Consider the following 21,763-nt stretch of genomic DNA (forward strand, 5'->3'; position numbering starts at 1 on the left):
GAGAAAAATGTTTCCTAATTCTCTCATTCCCGGATTCTTTCCTATGTAAGTTGTCTTCACTAGCTGTTTATTAGGTTTATTGCTTAAGACTCACAGACGTAGAAAACAAACCTATGGTTACCAGGAGGAAAAGGGGTAGGGGTTGGAGAGATAAAGCGGGAGTTCAGGATATGCAGATACTAACTACTATACACAAAATAGATAAACAAGGTCCTACTGTACAGCACAGGGAGCTATATTCCTTACCTTGTAAGAGCCTATAATGAAAAAGAATGTGAAAAGAATAAATGAATGACTATGCTGTACACAGAAAATAACACAACATTTAAATAGACTATACTTCAATAAAAAATTATTTATTGTTTAAACCAAAAATACTTGAAAGATACATAAATAAATGAAAATTGGTATTTCGCATCCAGTAACTTAACCATTCTGACTTTCTCTAACTAGAGATGTGTTATGAAGTCACACTATATTATGTAATATTGCTCTGTAGCAATATTGCTTCAGAAATGTGTATTTATTCATAGGTCCTTCCTAGAAACTGGAGAGCCATTGTCTATTTCTTCAGATGTGAAAATAGAAAGAGGCAGGTGAATTAGGGGAAAAAATAGTCAGAAATAAACATTAATCAGGGATATTTCTGGCTCTTTGGTCAGATTTGGGGTCACAGAATTATGCACCGGATGTCTCAGTAGTAATGTAAACGTTTCCCCCTTTAATTTTCTGTTCTAATAGGCGCTGATATATAAGATAGAACTTCAGCAGTGAAACTTGCATTGTGAATGTGTTAGTTATTCAGATAAATTACCAGTCAAATATTCTATATGTAATGCCATGCACGTTTTTTCCCAACTTCAGCGCTATTGGCATTTGGGGACGGTGAATTCGTTGCGGGAGGGGGAAGGCTGCAGCATCTTACTACATGCCAGTAGACTGCTCCCATTTATTAACAACCAGAAGGTCTCCAGACATTGCTGACGACCCCTGGAGGGGTGGAAATCAGCCGAAGTGAAGAACCACTGCTGTAAATTGAAGCTGCTTCCTTCAGATTTCTTTTTTTTTTTAACTTAAAATATTTCGATGAAAAATTTGATTCTTTCTCTTTTCCAGTAAAAGAAATCTTGACATATGAAAAGAGAAATTGCCTCAAGTCATCTCTAGCTTAAATACTTCATTCATATACTTCATTCTGAGCCAGAGCTAATAAAGTGGGTTCCTTAAATTGTTTTCAGTACTTGCATATTTATTCTCATTTCTTTTTATGCTCTAAGGTATAATTTTGACACAGCTACTAATTCATAACCAAGTTCCTTTCACTTCTGGCGGAGCCGCTCTCTCTTTATCTGTGATGGCTTTTTAAAAATTCTTTCATTTTCCTGATGCTACAAAGTTCTTCATTTACATTGTGCCCTTTGAAACCAAAGGCAACTGGTGAAATTTTAGGGCAGGGATTTTCAACCCTCTTCTGCAGGTAAGGAAATTCAGTGGAGCCAGGACTCAGTGCATATTTCTAATGTAGCAAATGTTCTTTGTGTTGTATCCACAATAAATATATTTTTTGAAAACATTTGAGCTTCATATTGAGAAAGCCTTCCTGGAAGGAGGGGCGGAGGAAGAGGGAGAGAGAGAGTTAGGGGAACCCTAGCAGAACGCTAAAAACTGGTTTATGAAATAGCATGGGGTAGAGGATGATCAGATCTCACCATGTGAGCCCTTGTAGCGTCCAGTGGGGTTTGGCACCTCCTGTTCCTCCTCCATCACAGCACCGACCTCCATTCCACCCCCTTCCTTCCCACTCTACCTCTTACCCTCCCCTCTGCCACAAGTGCATGTAGCTGTGTGCGCGCACACACACACACTCACTTATCCACTCCCGATCTTGTGGCCAAAGCCCTAGGTCTTTGTAAGATGAACGAGTGTGACAGTTTTGTTTGTTGTTGTTGCTTCCAAGTTTTTTATTCCCCGGGACCAGCAAAGAGCCAGCAATTCATTGCCTGTATTCCAACCTGGGAGCAGAGAGTTTCTGGAAGCACTTCAAAAGCTTCCTGAAGCTCACACTGCCCTGGAATCTTTCATTTGATAGTTGATTGCCTGTGTTTTCAGCCTTCTCAACATGGAGTTCTCAACATAACCCAAGTCCTTTCAAATCCTGCAGTGTTTGAGTATTTGGTACAAAGCAGAAGAAATTAAGAAAATTTTAAATAATATGCAATGTTGGGAAGTCTGATGGGAAGCAGGTGCCCTCAGATTTGGTCACACTGTAGCTATGCTGATGCCTCTGGAGGCATACAGCACTATGTATTAAAAGCCCCCCAAATATGAATGCTAGCTCCAGATACTGGACTTCCTGGACTTGATTTTAAAGAAATCATTATAGAGAAGCTCAAAGATGTCAGTTCACGGCAAGGACACTTACCCAAATGTTCTTATAATAGTCATGAATTATCAAAGTGGTAACAGGATTGACTATATAAATTATGGCTTATCCATCTAATGAGATACCAAACAAATCATGCTATTAAAATATATGCCTAGAAAAGTCAGGAGGAATAGACACTAAAATGCTTAGCCGTTGTTAATGTGGTGGTGGAGCTTTTAATTCCTTCTTTGTACCATTCTGAATATGCCAAAATTGCTGGAATGAGTATGTACCATTTTAATAACAAGAAAAATGGCTGAAATAAAGAAAATGAGATGAAAATTGCCCAGGTTAAGTAGAAACATTGTTACGGAGAAACAATTTCCCAAATACCTCACCTGGTGGGTCCAGAAACCTTTCTAATACTTGTGAGGTGAGCTGTAGAAGAATTAACTGCGCTATGATCAATGACAGGCCCCAACAGCTTCCTTTATGGACCATTTAAAATAGTCAAGGTGTTGTGCTATGTTTATACAAGCGATCTCCTCTATTCCTTAAAACAAATCTCTATATAGACATTATTCTCATTTTTGTAGTTGAGGAAACTGAAGCATCAAGAGGTTAAGCAAATATGAGATCCAGGAAGGATGTGGGCCCAGGTACTCTACCGCACAATTAACCCCTAAGCTACATCACTCTTCTTATGCAGTTTTAAGCCTGAGCATCAACCCTTCTCCAGATCATTTGAAGCAAGAATAAGAGGTGTGCAGGGGAAAAGAGTTTTAGTAGAAATCTAGCCTCAAGCAAATGCAAGAGTCTTTGTAACACAGATTGAACATCGTTTTCATCGTTGTTCTATAATGTCTGAAAAATATCATGAGCAACTTAAGTGATGCTGAAGACAAGTCTAAGAGCACAAGATGAGGAATAAAATCTGAGAATATTTTCCCACTGGAAAACTCCCCCATGGGTAATGTAGCGAATACCTCTACTTTACTCTGAGCAATATATTAGAATATTTGTCAATCTGTATAAATACTGAACCCCAGAGCAAATGTCTTCTTAATTAATATAGAACACCTGGATGGTAAACATTTATTTTATTTATCTGTCAGCAGACTCTCAAGAGGCAAAAAAAAAAATCACTACCCAGGTTGGACAAAGCAGATAATGAACACTATAGATTTCTAGTGAGGTTCTGAGTTCTACTGGTTTTCTCTGATTGCAGTAAGACACGTAATACACGCCAATGTAAAGGAACAACAGACCCCGAGCTAACTGCAGAGACCTCATTGCTGGAACATTAACCGTGATTGTTTTCATACTTTCACCGCTTTGCTACTGTGACAATATAATGGCATAGTGGGAGCAGGAGGGGGAATAGGAAGAGGGAAAGGTGACAGACAGGGACCTAATGAAGTATTCCTCGCCACCAGCAGTGACCAAGGACCAAACGCAGACACGGTGTGGATCAGACACAAATCCATATAACAGAGTGGGCAACTCAACCATTAACTGGTGCGCACTCCCTGTGGAACGCCTCTGCTATGACTCAGGTCCCTTATTTTTCCCAGTATCTATGTAAGTGACTGAAATATCAGCATGAGCTTTGGATCTTTTGGGGGGGTTGAGGGGAGAAGCTCTGAATGCAAGAGATTGACTTTGTGTGTAATACACACAACCCTTTAGTATTCACGAGATAACCTATGCTTTGTAACAATAAAGATCCTTTGATACTAAGGGTTTTAATTTCTGCCAGTCCCTATTTAACCACTCTTTCAGAAGAGTTATTTTATGTGTTTCTTAAACAATACATACTTTGTGTAAAATACAAGAATTAATGTACAATCTCAAAGTCAGATTCGGTGACAAAGTGCATGACCTGAATCTAGTAACACATTTACTCCTTGTTGCATATAAGAAACATAGGCTGTACCTTTTTGCGATCCATGCAGTAAATGTTCACAAAAGTTAAGCCAACAACTAGACATCCTTCAGCTACTAAAATTACCCCTCCCAGTCACAACAGACTTATCAACAGAAATAAAAGCACCAATGGCCGCATCAAAACCATGCCAAGATGAGTTAGTCCTGGAACAGGATGGCTGGAAGGACCGCAAGGGAAGCAATGATGACTCGTCGACACAAATTTGCCATTTGCTCTCATATGGGATTGCGACTATTCTCTCTTCGCACGGGTTCTCCCGACACCGCAGGCTTTTGCTGAAGAGGCTTCAGACGAAAACAACCATCCTTTAGTGAAAAAGCTGAGAAATGCTTCTCTGGAGTTTCTGATCATGGAAACAGCTTGAGGTAAGTGCCAGGAGTCAAAAAATTGTAGACCGGTCTCAGAACACAGACAATAAAATTGCCAACAAAGGGATTATACCCGTGGACGAGAACTCCTCACAAGAAGGTCTGTCTGGACAATACCAGCTTCGTGGTTTTTGACGTTCACATGAATTTGACATCCTAAAAGCACTACGCATTTTTTTTTCCCTTTGTAGAGACTTCTAGGGTGGAAAAAAAGTTCGTGATGTTGCTTTAAAACACCAGAAAACAAAAAACCGACCATAGCACGAAGAAGCTACTCAAATACCAAGCAGGTCTGAGGTTCGCTTTTGTTTGTTTTGCTTTCACATTTTACTCTTGTGGTTGGCGTACGGGAAACCAAACTGAGAAATCATAATATTGGAGTACTTTAAGGGCATGCCGTCATAGATAGCAGCAAGCTTATTGATGCAGTAAGACCTCTGCAGGAAGTGCTCAGCTCGGTGCCACATTCCGGAATAGCCACCGTTGGTTTCTTTTTCTAAACTGCCCATGTTTACAGGCTTCACAAATACCCCTGAAGGCTTCCCACTGTGCTTGGCAATGATGAAATTCATGGCAATATCATCACAGTTTTGCATTTCGTCTATCAAAGCGTGGATGACTGCAGGCTGTCTCTGAAAGAGCTCAAGGTATTTGCTGCTGAAGAATGAGGCTCCAATGAGCACCAGAGAGTAGTGGTCACCAGTTCCAGAGCCTGGTGTTTGCAGTTCAAAACCTCCATAACTGTAGACACCCGAGGAGGTAGAGACATGCTTTCTAGGAACAAATCCTACAATCTGATCAGGAAATTGCTGAAAAGACGGAAAAAGAACAACTGAGTGTGGCATTTCTTTAGAGCTGACATGGTGAAAAAGACAATGATTTATTACAGAAAGAACCAAACTGATTTGCCAACATTATTTTACTCCCGGCTTCTACGTCTCAATTTCTCTTAACTCTAGGCAACTTCATAAATCTACATCCTAGTAAGTTTAAAGGTCAAATGCCACCATAACCTAAATCTGTAACAAAATTTCTAACCTCACAAATATTCTCCTAATTCAAACCTTATCTGATATTAATAACTTAGCACCACCAGAGAGTCTGGTTTTTCCAAGTTTACTGCAAGAGCAGTTGACTCTACGAGGTGGAGGTCATGGGTAGGGGCAAAGGCATAGATAGATACGTGTCTGCTCTAATTTGCTGGCCTCTGTTCTCCAAATCACTACCCCCTGCAGGGCACTGATGGCATTGAACTTTAGGAGTCAGATCATCTTGCACAATAGATTGAAACCGTTCTTGATACTTTTATGAATAAAACCTAAAATCATATTTATCCATCTTCAATTACGGTTTACTTGGATTGTTCTAATTAACCATAGGTCTCATTATTTCCTCCCACACTGACATTTTCAGTAAATTGGTTTTTTCACCTGAAATAGAAATCTCATAGCTGGAGTATGATATAAGAATTTTTTGTCTATAATTTACAGGGCTGGAAAAATTGCTGATATGGAAAAAATGTGTTGATCAGAACACTAGGCATGAAATTAAAAAGTGGAGTTTTGGGAATGCTGGTATCTGCAGAGTTCTGTGACCACTTACCATTAATATCTAAGGTTGTTACATCCCAAGTCACTTATTAAGGAGAGTTACCACCGTGCAAATGAGACCATTTACTGGGTACACAGTGTTGAATTTTTTTTAATGGTTAAATTATTTGACAGGGTTTCAGAGTATTTGTATGCAGGTCTGGTTTCAGGTAATTGTAGTGTAACTTGTAAAAGCCAGCTACTAACACATATTCACTAGGAAAGAGGTGTTTTTATAGAATACCGAGCAATTTATACCTGTTTATCCCAGCTGGGATTTAGGAGGGAAAAAACCTGCCACCACAATGGTGCATGTAGAATTATTATTAATATTATCAATTTTTAAACAATAGTCTCAGAATCAGAGTTAAGTTTTGTGGATGTAATAAAAGCTTTCTTTCAAAGAAAGTTCTAGACAATATTAATACGGAAATGCACTTCTCATTTGAGATACACAGGTCTACTACCTTGCAGAAGGCATCCCTGGATTCTAGTCTCTGCTGTACCACACACCAGATCGCTTCCTCCCCGCCGTACCGCACACCAGATCACTTCCTCCCCACCGTACCACACACCAGATCACTTCCTCCCCGCCGTACCACACACCAGATCACTTCCTCCCCGCCGTACCACACACCAGATCGCTTCCTCCCCACTGTACCGCACACGAGATCACTTCCTCACTGTTCTTTGGAAGACAGTTCTAGCTCTTCTCCCAACATACCAAATATAAATCAAATATTGATAAAAGATACTGTAACTTTCAGATTAGCTTAACTGAGCTCAGGAAATATGATTACTTCATGACAAATTAATTTGCCTTTTAGATAAATATTACCTACACTGCTTTGAGTGACTACCACATTAAACCATGCTGCCCTGGTTCGACACTAGATCAGACTTTATACTGATGATTTTATAAAGGAGGTGGCAACATTACCTGCCAAACGGAGAAAGCAAAAACGAGGTCTTGGGCGCTAATTAGCATGTCATCATCTATCATTAACACCGCTGAAATGAGAGGAAAACAATTTAAGTGAAAGTGTAGAAATAAAAGCAAAACTAGTGAGATACAAAATAGATCATTCAAATGACAGTATTTTCTAAATGAAATCAGTAAATAAAAAAGGTGTTATAGGACAGATTTGTCTAGCAGAAAAAGTTTCTATTTGAATTGTAATTGATTTTTTAACTGCCTGAGGGGGAAAGTATCCTGTCATTATCAACCATTATGCTAGAAATTAATGAACCTATAAATAAATAAAACCGACGTCCTTTTAAGTAAATTATAATCTCGTGTAACTGCTATGAATAGGAGGAAAAGGAGGTGGTAAAAAATACACTAAGCGTAAGTTAAATGGCATTTTACTCCCTTCTGTGACGCAGTAATGTGTAATCACAGCATATCTCTTTCTCAGTATTAACCTCTTTGTCATTGTTGCAAGATATGCGTGATTTCTTCCCCAGGTGACTGCTTCTTGACATCTCGGAAACTGCCCTTTAAGTTTTTCAAAATGCTTTCTGATTAAAATTCCCTATTTTCCCAATTGTGATAAAATTTCCCTATTTTCTCTGGACAGTTGAGACAAGCAGAAGGCCAAAAAGCCACACACTCGCCCCCAGCTCTGGTTCGCTGCAACCCTACCAGGCTAAGAACCCAGCTGTAACTCACCATTGGTTTCCAGTTCAGGGAAGACCTGGAGTCGATTTCTCACCCTGTTTGTTGTCTGTAGTTTGAAGATCACCGGGACCGGGTGAGGCCCTAGGGAATTCCACAACTCATCTGGGCCCTTCTCCCCAACATTGTTCCACACTACAATCACTTTGTGCAGATATGGTATCGCCTGATAATGATTTAAAAGTCTAAATAAGAGGTCTGTTCTGTTGTATGTCTGCATTATGAGAGTAAAGGAGTCCAGGGTGGACTTGCCCTGGGATTTGATTTCCCTGCGCAAAGCGAGCATCTTGTCTTCTTTGATGTTAGGAAGCAAAGTGGTCAGAGCCCCCGCTACCAGTAGTAACACGAGGATCACCACCAACGAGAAACGGAGCACGCGAATCCCCATCACTCTTCCAGGGAGTTTGCCGATGTGGCAACACCTGCGGCAGAGATGGAAAGAAAATGCAGAATCTTAGCATTCTTACCAGTTACCATGCTTTTGTTTTGCCTTCTTAAGGAGAGAGGTTAATCTTCTTTTAGCTGATTTGAGTTCAGTTCTCCCTGCCACTTTGGTAAGGTGATGTGGGCTAAGATAAAAAATACAGTGAGGAAACCTTCCCTTCTGGGCCTGCTTGCTTTGCAGCTGCAGACGAAAACTCACCTACCCACCAAACAGGAAGGATTAAATAGTGTATTTTAAATTTTGCCCTCATTTCACCACTAAAAATTTGGGACTGAGATTATTTATTCAAAAAGGGTTATATTTGTCCTTGTAGTATACTAGATTCTTTAAATAGCTTTACTGAGATATCAGTGACACATAAAAATTGTATATATTTAAGGGGTAAAACTTGATGTCCTGACATTTGTATACTTTAGTATATCAACTTTAAATTTACTTTTTGGTAGCAAACTTTTTTCCAAGTAAAATCATATGCAGAACCCTAATATACATGAGACAGGTGATAGTCGCAGCAGAGCAGCAGCAAGCAATTATAGTGGGTTTATTACCGTGAGGCCCTGTACTGTGTGCTCTGCATGTCACAGTATGTACTTACCTACTCAATAGATTAAACATGTAATTACTGAGCACTTACTATCCCAGGCACTGTTTCAGGTTCTGTGAATACAGCAATGAATCAGATAGATAAATCCTCTGCTGCTAGTAGCAGAGGAAATAGTAGCGAGAGACAGACAACAAAGTAAATAAACTCAAAGCTAATTTAGGATAGAGATAATGAAGAGAGTAAACGAGAATGACATAAGCCAGGGCGGGATTATGGGGGATGCTGTCCTGAGTAAGGAGGATGGACTTTATTCTATGTGACTAAGTGCGATGAGAAGCCATTGGAGGGTTTTGATCAGGGGAGTGACAGAATCTTGTTTATCTTGTTTACTGTTATTATTCCCATTATTCCCATTTAATAGTTTGGATGCTTTCAGAGGTCAAAGAAACTTTCTCAGGATCACTAAGCAACTTAAGTAATGGATCTAGGGTTTATTCCCAGGAAAAACTGCTCCCAGAGCCCAGGCTGCTCATCACTGTGGGCTGGGGAGGGCACTGCCAGGTGCAAATCTACGTTGCACGGAGGTAGGGCTCTTGAGGCTCCCCAGCGCCCTCTCCCACAGAACACAGGGATCACAGAACACGAGGCACTGTATGCTTTCCTGTCCCTCACTGTGCCTAAGGCATCTGCTTGTGCTGGCTACAGAATACTAGGTGAACAACTACTGATGAACGTGGCCTGGATATTCATTGGTCAAAATTTTTTGCCTGATCAAAATTCTCAGTCATATTCTTCTGTATAATAACACAGGGAACTATGCTGAAAATCTTGTAATAACCTTTAATGCAAAAGAATATGAAAACGAATATATATGTGCGTATGCATGACTGGGACATTGGGCTGTACACCAGAAACTGACACATTGTAATTGACTGTATTTCAATTAAAAAAAAAAACCCAACTCTCAGTCATAAATGTCAGGAAAGGTTAAATCCCATACAGCTTTACAGAGACCCAGGGCTCTGATTTCTTGGCTTCCAATACAGTTTCATTATCACCCCTACTGCCTCCTTCTGGAGTACTGCTGGCTTTCAATTGTTGTGGTTTTTTTTATAAATTGTTCTGCTATTTCGGTTTTTGATTTTCTTGCTTTACTTGCTCCTGCACGAGCCTGCACAGGCTTTCTAGGGATGTTCTTGTTCTGTGCTCTGGCAGCCAGCCCTCTTACATGTCTCAGCATTCTCCTTGGACTATGATATTGCTCCATTCAAGTACAGAAGCCTGACTTAGGAAAAGATGGAAAACAAAAATCAACCAGGAGTTTCTAAACATCTAAAAAATACCTTTAAAGAAAAAAAAAAAGATCTCTTAGAACCAGGAAGAATGAGGTATTATTCTGCTTGATGACTTCAGTTGATGCAGTCTACCCTCTCTATTTTTGATACAATTTTTCTTCTCAGGCTATACAACAAACACACTCTTATCTATTCCTTAACACAGACAAGCATGGTAAAGCTGGAAAAGACTTCTTTTGCTAACTCATAGCTGTGGCGTGCAAACTGTACAAGGCCACTGTCACTGTTCTTCCTTGTACGCCACTGCCTCTGTACGGTTTATTTTGGGTTGACTCCACCTTCACGGAAAAGTGCACCGCGTGTGCGTAAGCTCTTGATCGGGCACCCGCGGTTTAAGCTGGGCATTTGCAGCTAGGCCTAAGACTGGAATCTAAACCTCATCTAACAGATTAGATTCCAAGCGAAATTTGGAATTTTCCCTATGCAAATGGTGTCCAGTCAATCTTCCGTTTTTTCATCGAGGAGCCTTGGCAGTGGTGGAGCTAAAGTGACAGACACATTCCCCTGAGCGTGTTTCATGCTGTGAGGTGTGTAATGTAGCCGCAGAAACAGTTCTCCTCTATACAGCTCAGCAGGGACACAGAGAGACCAGACAGACTGTGCCTTTAACACTTCCCTCTGAAGTTTACCAGAGCGGGGACTGGAGAACTGCAGGGTGGGGAGGGGATGGTCAGTCCGCGATGGCATGTGAGAGCACGCTGAGGCACGTGCAGGCCAAGGAAGAGCTTATTCATAAGGCTGAGGGAACGGTCATTGTCATTCCGTAGCTCTCATTTTTCAAAAGTCCAGATCTAAGCAACAATGTTTCCTTGTAGTAATCTTTTTGGAGAGCTTTCAATGATACCTTCTCCTGGACTCTCTCTGCAGCCTGTTGTTAAGGAAAGCAGCTTTGCATTTCTCCTTTTACCATGGCCTCATGCTAAGATATGAATAAAATGAGTTATTTTGGAAGTAACCTCAGCTTCACCATGATTATTTTTCCAGGACAGTAATTTGAGGTTTGAGAGTACGATGTTTTCATTGTATGCACTTCTTACTAAAACAACACATACTGCGAATGTGGTAAACAAAGTGAAACCATTATAAATTAATAATCTTGGTTTGAAGCCATTAAAAATCCTTCCAAAACTGAATCAAAAGCAGGTATCATAAAATATATTTTTCAGTTCTGCATAAAAATGGCCAGCTAGAAGCACTCAGAGTCAAGGATCATCTGACAACTGCATTAAAGTATGACCTGATTAAGAGTTTAATGTTCATTTTCTATAGCTGAGTGGGAACAGCATGTTGTAAAACGTACACAGCAGTGTCTCTAGTTTCTAAAGCAGACACTGATACCTACCGGGCAGTTTTAGTGGAGAAAACGTAATGAAGATTCACCTCTATAGCCTGCTATGAATATACATTGTCAAAGATAATCACAAATGACTGTTTGACTTTTATCTATACTTTTAAGTGGGAGTTCCCCTCCATACCCATCCCTGAAATGCCCTCTCTCAGGGTAGCTGCCAATCCCCATTTTACCGGCATCAAAAATGTTTGGGGAGTTAGGAATACTTTACATCTTTGGAAAGACAGTGTAAACATTTCATGCAGCATTTATTAAATGATACAGCCCAATAAAATTAGGTACCATGTTAAGTCTATAGAAAAGCAAGAAGAACAAGAACTTTACAGGCTGCCGTGCCAGTGGCATCTCTGTACTTGAAGAACAGCTGAAGTCGGGCACTCTGCTGCAGGCCTGCGGGAACAGCTTCAGGACAGTCTGGAGAGGGATGATGACTTCATAGCTGTTTGGACCTCTGTTTATAGCTTTCTGCTGCTCTTTGTCTAGAGGAGAACCTATCTAATTCACAGCTTTGACCTTTGATTTGGGGGTATGAGAAAGAACACACCTGGATAACCTACATCTTAAAGAACCAAGAATTAAATTTTTTAAATTTAAAATTATATCTGTACATATTTATTGGCACCATGTCTCATTCCAAAAAAGATCTGCCAGTTCTTAGTCTATTCCTTTTTGCCCTTCTCCCATCCATGACAGCAGCAGGTTAAATACGGACTTTGATAAACACAGTAAATGCCAGCAAAACCAAACACATCCTTCTTTTTCTCCTAATCATCTGAAAAATCAAAGACCCCCAAAAGATATTTTCTGCATATCTGTTAACTTATTTATTCTTTGTGGGTAGAGGGCACAGCCTTTTAGTTATTTCGATAGTGTTATTTAGCATCTTTTAGACTGAGAGATTTTCTTTCAACTGGGGACAATTTTGCTCTCCAGGGGACATTTGGCAAAGTCGGGAGACACTTCTAATTGCTGTGAGTGGGGAGAGGAGATGCTACTGCTATCTGGGAAACAGACGTCAGGGTTGCTGCTCAACATCCTACAACGGACAAGACAGTTCCCACAGCAAAGACTTATCCAGCCTAACAAGCCAGTAACGCTGAGGTTGAGAAGCGCTGCTCTGAATGTGATGGGGGGAGGACTGCCAGCCAGGCAGCCTCTGAAATCCCCCCCTGTTATTTATTACACTCAAACAATGAGGGATAAAGCAATGTCTCCAAAACTGCTCCAATATTTATATGCCTTATTATACAAACACATAAACTAAGAAAACTGAAAGCTCAGAGCCCTCCTATGCCAACTTCCTTGTCTCATAGGTAAAGAACTCAAGGTCTAGGCATAAGGCATTTGCCTGGACTCATGCAGCTGCATGCAGTTAACCGGCAGCAGAGCCAGGGCAAGAACACACATCTGCTGACACAGTCCATGACTCTTTCCACTGTGTTATGGTAGGTCCTGCCAGGATGCGTCAACAAGCAGTATACAAGACTGTCACTAAGGTACCTGTAAGATTATGTGAGTATTCATATTGGTATGTTGGGGTTTTTGTTTCACAAATTTATTAAGATTTCACATACCGTAAATTTCATCCACTTGGAGTATGCAGTTCAATAGCTGTTAGTATGCTCACAGAATTGTGCAACCAAATCTAATTTTACAACATTTTTCACACACTAAAAAGAAATCCGAGACCTATTCACTAGCAGTCACTCCTCATTCCCAGCACCAGGCAAACACTCATCTACTCCCTACATTTGTCTATTCTGGACATTTCATATATATGGAATCATACACTATGTGGCCTCTGTATCTGGCTTTTTTCACTTAGCATAAGGTTTTCAAGGCTCACCCATGTCATAGTCTGTATCAGTACCTCGTTTTTTTTTAAGTGCCAAATAACATTCTATTGCACAGATATACCACATTTTGCTTATCTGTTCATCAGTTGCTGGACATTTGAGTTGCTTCCACATTTTTCTACGATGAATAATGCTGTTATGAACATTCATGTACAAGTTTTTATGTGAACCTATGTTTTCATTTCTCTTGGGTGTCTACTTGGGAGTGGCATGGCTGGGTCATTATATCAGATTTTTTAAATATCTGAGAATTGGGGTAGCTTTTGGTAAAGCATTATTTGAAACTTTAAGAAATTCTCTTAAATGTGGATATATGATAGAGTGAGAAAGTAAACAATATAATGAAACAACTAACAAATTCTCTAATGTCTGCAGTCTTTAAATGGGCTAGGCGATTTGAATTTTCAACAACCTGCTCTTCAGTTATTTACTACATCATCTTGCAGAGTTCCTTAAAATGACCACTGTTGAGTGAAGATTTCTTTTCTCCAGGCTAGCTCCTTTAGATTGAAAAGCAATAATTATCCAGACAAAAGCGGAAAACAAATAGCCAGGGCACAGCATGAACAAAGATGAGTTATGTCCTCTGACTCATAAAGTAGAAAAGCAACGAGCGGCTTCATGTCATGCACTGAGAAACTGTCATTTTCATTTTAATGCCACAGATGGTGGAAGAATAATAACCATTCTGCCATCTCACTACACAATTTGCCTCATATTGTACAGATTGTCTTCTCCTCTGGCTCATCCTCCTAACTATGTACTGGCCTAAAAACTGATGATTACACAATATAGATGCTCAGAGAGGGGCGTTCAGCTGCCACGAGATGAAAGCATTCCAAGGTGGAACACAGAGTCCAGTTCAGAACCCGGGCTTCCCGTCTATGAACATGCGAGAAGAGTCAGAAGAGAGTGTACACCTGGTGAGCACTTCACGGCATGTAGGTGACATTGTTCAAACTGAGGCAAAGGCACGTGTGGTACCCAATTCCAAAAGGACTTTCCTCTTAGAGTAGCTACAGCCAGCGTGCTGACCCATGTCTCCGTGTGTCGGTGCATCGTAGCTTCTCTATTACGAAGCCCTTCCTCTCCACCTGGCAAACTCTTACTGTCTGCCGTCCCTCCCTCCTCTCCTCCAGTCTCTTTCCAACATCCCCTCCCCTGTGAATGTTTCTTATCACCCAGCATCCTCAGTGCTCCTGGAGACCAGGAATATAGCGCTACCCGACTTTTTTTTCCAGGTGTTACAACTGCTGACCGTGCCTCCAGCTCCTTTTTGAGTCTGACTGTACCTTGAGGGCTGTTTCTGTGGTCTTTGTAGCTCAGAAGAGCGCCTGGCCCTTTTCTAAGTGCTCACAACTCTCTGTGGTTGAAAGGAGTGAGGGAATCTACATTTGCATGGTCTTCAGCTTCACAAACAGTAAGAAATGCCTGAAACTTTAAAAGAATAAACTCAAATTCAATGCAAATTAAGGCCTGGTTAAGACTCAAGAAACATTTCCTTCCAATGAAGACCTGGATTATCCCCAGTCTGGGGACTAGGAGAGAGAGCAAGTCGTGAGATGCGGTCTCAAGTTCAGGCTATACAAGTCAACTTCCTGCTTTTAGTTCTGTGGCCGAACTACTTAATAAAAGATGTCCTAGAACTCCGATTTTTTCCCAAAGATATTATGCACTAAAATACCTTTGCACATCCCTGTTTCTATGGAAGCACTTGGAGAATGAGTCGATTTGCCTTGGGAGAAAAACCATCACTTGTTAGATAATATCACCCTCCTGAACTCTGGCAACAATTACCAGAAGCTATATTCTGAATCTGGCAGCATGTATGATTTAAACAAGCAGACAATAAAGCTTTATCTAGATGAGAAATAGAAATTTAGTTTGGGTTCAGAAATTGACAAAAACCAAACAGACTTCAGGACTACTGGCAGGAACAAAACTAAGTCATAACACCACCCAAATCAGTTCACTACTGCTTTGAGTAAGCCTCTTCCATTAAAATTTTAAGCAGCACACATTAGAATTTACTTCTTTGCAAAATACAGAATGCCAGAAATAGCAAACAAAAGGTCACTTTTCTTTATGAGTCTTTTCCAGGTGCTAGATAGTATTCTAAGAGTTTTTGCCTGTGCATTTTCCCACATTTGAGGAATTCATTCTTTCCACTATGATTTTAGAAGGGCTACACAGCTTTCCTCATTTTCAGATGCTACCCCCTCTTTCCTGCATGATTTCCCCTCCCTTTTCCTCCTAAAGAGCCCATCTATTTTTTTATGGTTCTTCTTAACTCCCATTACTTTTTTCAGAAGTCTAAACACATCAAAATAAGTTATTTTGTGTTAATACTATTTATTTAAGAATAATAAAGGCAAGACTAGGAATAGAGTTAAAATAATAGACAATGAAAGGGTCCACATAGTGTCACAGATTCATCTGGTGATCCTGCTGTGTTTATGACCAACTGTACAGCGATGTGAATGGATCACTTAGATGACTACACTCTGGATCAACTGAGTCATGGACTGGCCCCTAAGGTTACAGTGATTCACCTTTTCTATTGACAGTATAACCGGCTACACATACATGATAGGCAGTTTAAGTCCTGTCATTTAGAAGGCTTGGGGCTGCCCTTACTGCATTTTGAGACTATAGATCTGAAACAGAATTGTTAAAACACATTGAATAGCTACATTTGCTACAGTATCATATTTGAAAAACAGGCCACTTCTCACTGAAAGCTGTAAGGGAAGAATTTCTGTACTGGTCACGTTAAAGACCAAGTGCTCCTCCTGGCAACCAGGTTGAGGGAGCCGTTCCTTTACAGGGAAGTCAGGTTTGAATGAACACCAAGGGCAGCATTTAAATCAGGGAGAGCAGACGCGAAGTACCTGTGTCTCCACCTCCCTCCTCAATCTCACCCTGTGATCAGCAGCAAAGACTGCCTGTCGGTGCTGCCATTTCTTCCTCCTTCTAAGCATCCTGTACAAAGCATCACATTGCTTCTCAGTGCTTCTTCAGGCAGCTGCTATCAGTTAACTAGATCTGCCTTGTCATCATTGGCTTAGGAGGAAATAACACATAAATATTGTGTATAAAGTCTTCTTAAAGCACTGCCTCCTTCAATCCAGCCACTTGTTACTGAGGCCATGAGGTCCTCTCTTTCCCCAAAGTGCACAGGTCTGAGTTATACTAGAGAAAAGTTCCTTCTAGCCTGGCATCTTTCTCCTGGAACTGCCAATTAATGGTAGCTATTATGATGATGATAATGATGATGATGATGATGATAATGTTTGGAGATGACCAGACTTATGGGCATATACCAGGGCAGGAGTAGGAAAGGCCTTATTCCTAAGAAGAACATCCATAACTTATAAGGATCCAAGAAGTCAATGCATCCTAAGAAGAAAGCCTAGAAATAGAAAGGCATTTTTAGCTCAGCACAGCGCCATGCAAAATTAGTTCCCGAAATGGGTCAAAAAGGAAACCAAGTACATCTGCAAATATATTACTCTTACCATTCCAGAATACCGAAGTTTTTAATTGAACTTCTTTCTGTTTTAGTCACAGGAAAATGCAGGGGAGGCAAAATTGCTGGGCAACAGATCCCTGGAATGTTCTATGGAACTCTCTCCTTTTTATACAATACTCATTTGCAGCAAAACACTCACATTCTTAAAATTGCTTCTCTAAGAGAAACAGATTTCATGCATATGAATTACGGGTTGTAAATAGTTTTAGCTGTCAAAATTAACAGGGAAGCAATCTCAACTCATATTAGCTTGATTAGACTTTATTGTAGCTATCTGTCAGTCCGCAAACATCCGTCGGTGCCTACCCTGTGCCCAGCACTGTCAAGCACTAGGGATGGTGACGAGTAAGACCACTGATTCCTGTCATGAGAGTTCAGAAATAGTAATGAGAGTTGTCAGACCTCTTCCTCCTTTACGTTACCTAACATCTCAAATTGGTAATGTTTCACATCTCTAGAGAGATGGGAATTAAAATATATCCACCCCATTTTGTAAATGGGATAGCTGAGACTGAGAAGGTTAAATGACGTTTCCTGAGCCATGGAAAGAGCGGCAGGTCTGAACAAACTCCCGACTCTCACATTTGACCCACTTTGTATTTCCAGTGTCTTCTGCATAGTCTCTATTTTCAGCTTTGTTCTAGTCTACAAAAATATTTGAACTTTGTAGGCACTGACTGTGTTCTATAATCTGGGCTACTGTTTCAACGGATAAGACCTAAAAGAGGCATCACAGTATTTTCTAACAGACGCTGGCTTAAGTAAAAACTCTTATTTCCAAGGAAGCGAAAATAACCCTGTAGGAAACAATTTTTCTTAGATAAAAAATACTGGTACTTCACCATGTCCAGAGCAGCATTATTCACAATAGCCAAAAGGTGGAAGCAACCCAAATGTTCCCTGACAGATGAACAGATAAACAAAATGTGGTGTAGACATACAATGGAATATTATTTAGACTTTAGAAGGAAGGAATTTCTGATACATGATACAACATGGATGAACCTTGAGGACATCATGCTTGGTGAAAGAAGCCAGTCACAAAAGGAAAAACACTTTATGATTCCCCTTACATGAGGAATCCAGAGTAGTCAAATTCAGAAAGCAGAATGGTGGTTGCCAGGGGCTGGGGAACAGAGAAACAGGAAGTTGTTGGTTAAAGGTTGTGGAGTTTCATTTTGCAGGATGAAAACGTTCTTGATTTTGGCTGCTCAGCACCGTGAGTACACTTAACACCACTGAGCTGCATACTTCAAAATGGTTAAGATGGCGAATATTGTGTTCTGTGTATTTTACCACTATTTTTAAAAAGTAAAAAAAAAAATGACACTGGTACTTACCTCATTCTGATAAAGTTTTAATTGTTTAAAAAATTTCCTTACGGCTTCAGTAATTGACAGGTACAGGCTCTCTTGGCACTATTAAGGGAAATCAAAGAATTTTCTGTGATGTTTTTGTCAATCAGCAAGAATTTTTTTTAAATAATGTTTTTTAATGCCATAATCCATAGGTTTTGAATTGTTTTTGAAATTTGCTATACTGTGTTCTAAAAATTACACTGAGGCAATTAGGTAGACGATGTCTTCCTGTCAGGTAGGTGCTAACACTGCTATATTCTCGTTTTCATCTTTCTCTTAAGTACCCAGAAGCAGAATAAACTCACATCGCCTGATGATCTAATGTGTTTACACATTTGAAACCAGAACATACATGCCTGGGAGCAAGACCTCTGGACGCATTAGCAATCTGCACTTGTATTCAATTTCCAGATTTTTAAATATCTGTAGTTTTATCTACCATCAAAACTCCTTTTTTCACTAAAGGTTCATAGGACATTCAGTATGAAGTACTAAAAACCACAGGGTCCAAAATAGGGTAGCAGATAAATGCCAGGTGGATTACTGAGGAATGACAGATGGCATTCTTCCTGTTCCTTACTGACTGTTGCGCAAAAGGAACTGGACCCTTGGCTGGAGGAGATGAGCTTCTGCCCCTTAATCCTCTCTGCTCTCTTTCTCAGTCTTCAGTCACATGTTTGGAGAAGCTGGGGTTTTTCCCCATAGAGTCTGCATAGTTAACCTAATGCAATTAATTAGTAGATGATCTAAACAAATACTAAAAAGTTCAGGGTAGAAATCCATTTATTAGCTTAAAAATGTTCATTAATATATGTATTTTGTAATTTACAAACCCATTTAATCTTACAGCATATGAAGAAATTAAAAATTGATTGGAGAATTGCAAGATACTGCATCTGTAATGACCATCTGAACAGAGCCAAAGAATCATTTTTGATTTTCCAAAATCATATTCTTTCATGATACAAATTATTGGAGGGGCAAAAGGATGGCTTAACAAGTGTCTAAAGACTCACTGAGTGACAGGTGTCCCTCCTCGCTACACCCAAAGCACCTCTTGTGCACATCTTAAACATCTCGCAGTTCTAAAACCCTGAACTGATTTGCCCTCTCCTCACATCAGCTTCTTCTTCCCATAAAATTCCTCCAGGGAAAGAACTTTGACTTACCAGGCTTTGCAACCCACTGCCTTTCCCCCACCCCACGCCCAGCACGAGGCCTAGCATATAGTAGACACTCTTTAAATGTCTGTTGAATGAATGAAAGAAACTAACTTTAATTTTGATGTGACAACATATATCAGTTACCATATATGGGACAAAATTATTTCAAGATGACAAAAGAAACGAGACACAGTCAAACATTTTCCACTTATAGAACTTTTCCTGATTTAAATAGTATGCAATTTATATTTCTAATAAAATGCCTTTAGTGTTGAAGTTGGTAACTATGTCATCTAAGAATGAAAAATGCGAAGTGTCATTGCTGCTTTTTGAAAGAAGGCCCCCAGGGATTAGTTATCTTATACACTGGGGGACAGAAATAGGGGAATTTAGAACCAATATATCTGAAATTAAACTTCAGTTTCTCCAACTTATTTCAAAACTATTTGAAAAAGGGTACTGCAGATTTCTCCATAAACCAGCTGAGCAATTTCTCATCTGCAGCAACATAGGATAAAATGCAGAATTTATTTCAAAGGCAGAACACAAAAACACAGGCTCAAATTGCAGCTGACCTTGATGAGTTAAGAGAACGCTGGAAATCAGTTGCTGAAATTTAGTTATTTCTATATATCCTCCCCCCAACCTCCAATTTACACCATATTGAAATAAAGAAGCTTTGGGGGGAAAACCTCAATTGCCATGGAAATATTTATCTCTAACCTAGTTTGTACCCACTTAATGTTTCCCCATCAGTGCAGTAGAGTAAAATTCAGTCTGTGGTTAATATAAATGCTTTCTAAAAATATAAGTAAATACTATTAATTGAAAATATTTCTGTTTAAGTTAAAATAATGAAATATATGTCAAGCAAGGCAAAGACAAAATATTCTTTCTAGAACTTAATTTCTGGAATCTAGCTGTTTTTACACAGTTTTAACTAACATGAACATTTAAAAAATTGTAGAATAAGTAAATTATATTTAAAAAAATAAAACCACCGAATCACTACCCTACACTTTCAAAAAGTCCAAGAAGGAGCGTAAAACACACATCCTCACTGCAAAAAAAAATTTAACACGAGAACATTCTGCTATTTCCTTACCTTGAGCGCAGAAGACTGCAGTGGGACCAGACGATTTATTTACTTGCAGCTTGGTTATCATAAAACGGGAGGGGCGTCTCGCTTGCTCGTTTTTTGTTTTTTCCTAACCCATCAGAGTGCATCCACCCAACATGATTCGCTGAACTGATAACCTGGGCAAACACTGCCCGCAGACGGAGCCTGAAGCAGGGGACAGCCCCGGGTGCGTGCCCCTCCCTTTCGGTGACGCTCCACTTCCCGTCAGACTAAGAGGCTGTTCCCAAGAAGCTCTATTCTGTAGTTTCTAGCCCACCTCCAAAAGCCAGTCCTCCCCTTCCCCATTTCTCTCCTGAGGTGACAACTTTTAATCATTCAAGTGATGGACCATCGAACCTTACCCAGACGATTTCCCGGAGAAGCGCCCGAAGATGAGTCCCAGCGACCGCGGGCGCCCAGGACAGGCCCGCCAGGCTCGCTTCCCTGCGCTGCGCACGCCCTCGCGTCCCACCGCGGAGCCAGTTGTCCCCTCACTTCCCTGAAATGGGCAGCGGGGTTCTGACGAGAATTGGAGCCGCGGCCGCGGCCTCCGGGGCGACCTGGAAGTGAAGGGGGAGCGTTCGAACCTGAGCTGTGGGTTAGCAACGGATTGAGATTGTCGTGGAGGCACTGCCCTACCCAAACCTCAATTCGCCAGTCTCGTAGGAGCTGCTTTTAAAGGGCTGTTTTAAATACACTGAACATTTTTTCGAAAGACATTTACTGATTGTCTCCCGCGTGGCAGTACGGAAAGGTCAGGGGGCGGGGCGGGGCGGATCACTAGGATTTGGGTTCCCATCGAGTTCACCCAGCAAAACTATCATTCGCGCTTCCTGCCGAGTGGCGGCAAGAGATCGCGTTGCCGGCTGGATTCTTTAAACTACCTTCCTAGTGCACCGAGATTTAAGGCTTACAGGGGAAATGGCGAAAGGGCAGGCGCTGGACGCCGGCGCATCCGGAAACATCAGTGGTAGGCGGTGGGGGTGGGCGTAAGCGGGCTCTCAACCTCCCATCCAGCCCAGTCTGAGGCTAGCAACCTCGGAATTTTCTTCCTGAGTGCAAGTGGCGGGACTCCACTCCAGGGCGGCCAC

At 40.7% G+C, this 21,763-nt stretch overlaps 2 protein-coding genes across 5 annotated transcripts in view; one reads left to right on the top strand and one right to left on the bottom strand.

The window, feature by feature from the left end:
• Positions 1-3,448: 3,448 nt before the first annotated feature.
• On the bottom strand, positions 3,449-21,745 carry EXTL2 (exostosin like glycosyltransferase 2). 4 transcript variants are annotated; one of them, XM_045513262.2, is made up of 7 exons: positions 21,587-21,745; positions 21,035-21,232; positions 20,658-20,820; positions 18,372-18,449; positions 7,943-8,370; positions 7,211-7,281; positions 3,449-5,490 (listed from the first exon to the last, which is right to left on the bottom strand). In XM_045513262.2, the coding sequence occupies exons 4-7, from the start codon at positions 18,374-18,376 to the stop codon at positions 5,002-5,004; spliced, it is 993 nt and encodes a 330-aa protein (XP_045369218.1). In that variant the 5' UTR covers positions 18,377-18,449; positions 20,658-20,820; positions 21,035-21,232; positions 21,587-21,745; the 3' UTR covers positions 3,449-5,001. The 4 variants fall into 4 exon arrangements, with proteins under 4 accessions (XP_045369218.1, XP_074226153.1, XP_074226155.1 ...); XM_074370052.1 differs by having other exon boundaries at positions 21,035-21,605; XM_074370054.1 differs by lacking the exon at positions 20,658-20,820 and having other exon boundaries at positions 21,035-21,605.
• The window catches only part of SLC30A7 (solute carrier family 30 member 7), an 83,450-nt gene continuing 83,191 nt past the window's right edge, over positions 21,505-21,763 (top strand). Inside the window, exon 1 of the mRNA XM_045513261.2 lies at positions 21,505-21,642. The gene's annotated coding sequence lies outside the window, so the exon portion shown is untranslated. The remainder of the gene's footprint in view (positions 21,643-21,763) is intronic.

Source organism: Camelus bactrianus, chromosome 9 (assembly GCF_048773025.1).
Source record: "Camelus bactrianus isolate YW-2024 breed Bactrian camel chromosome 9, ASM4877302v1, whole genome shotgun sequence".
Classification (NCBI taxonomy): domain Eukaryota; kingdom Metazoa; phylum Chordata; class Mammalia; order Artiodactyla; family Camelidae; genus Camelus; species Camelus bactrianus.

Excerpts from the sequence above, each read along its gene's own strand:
- EXTL2 (XM_045513262.2), bottom strand. Across the intron at positions 7,282-7,942 it reads CCCTGAACTGGAAACCAATG|CGGTGTTAATGATAGATGAT; the intron begins GTGAGTTACAGC and ends CTCTCATTTCAG. Across the intron at positions 5,491-7,210 it reads TTGCTTTCTCCGTTTGGCAG|CAATTTCCTGATCAGATTGT; the intron begins GTAATGTTGCCA and ends CCGTCTTTTCAG.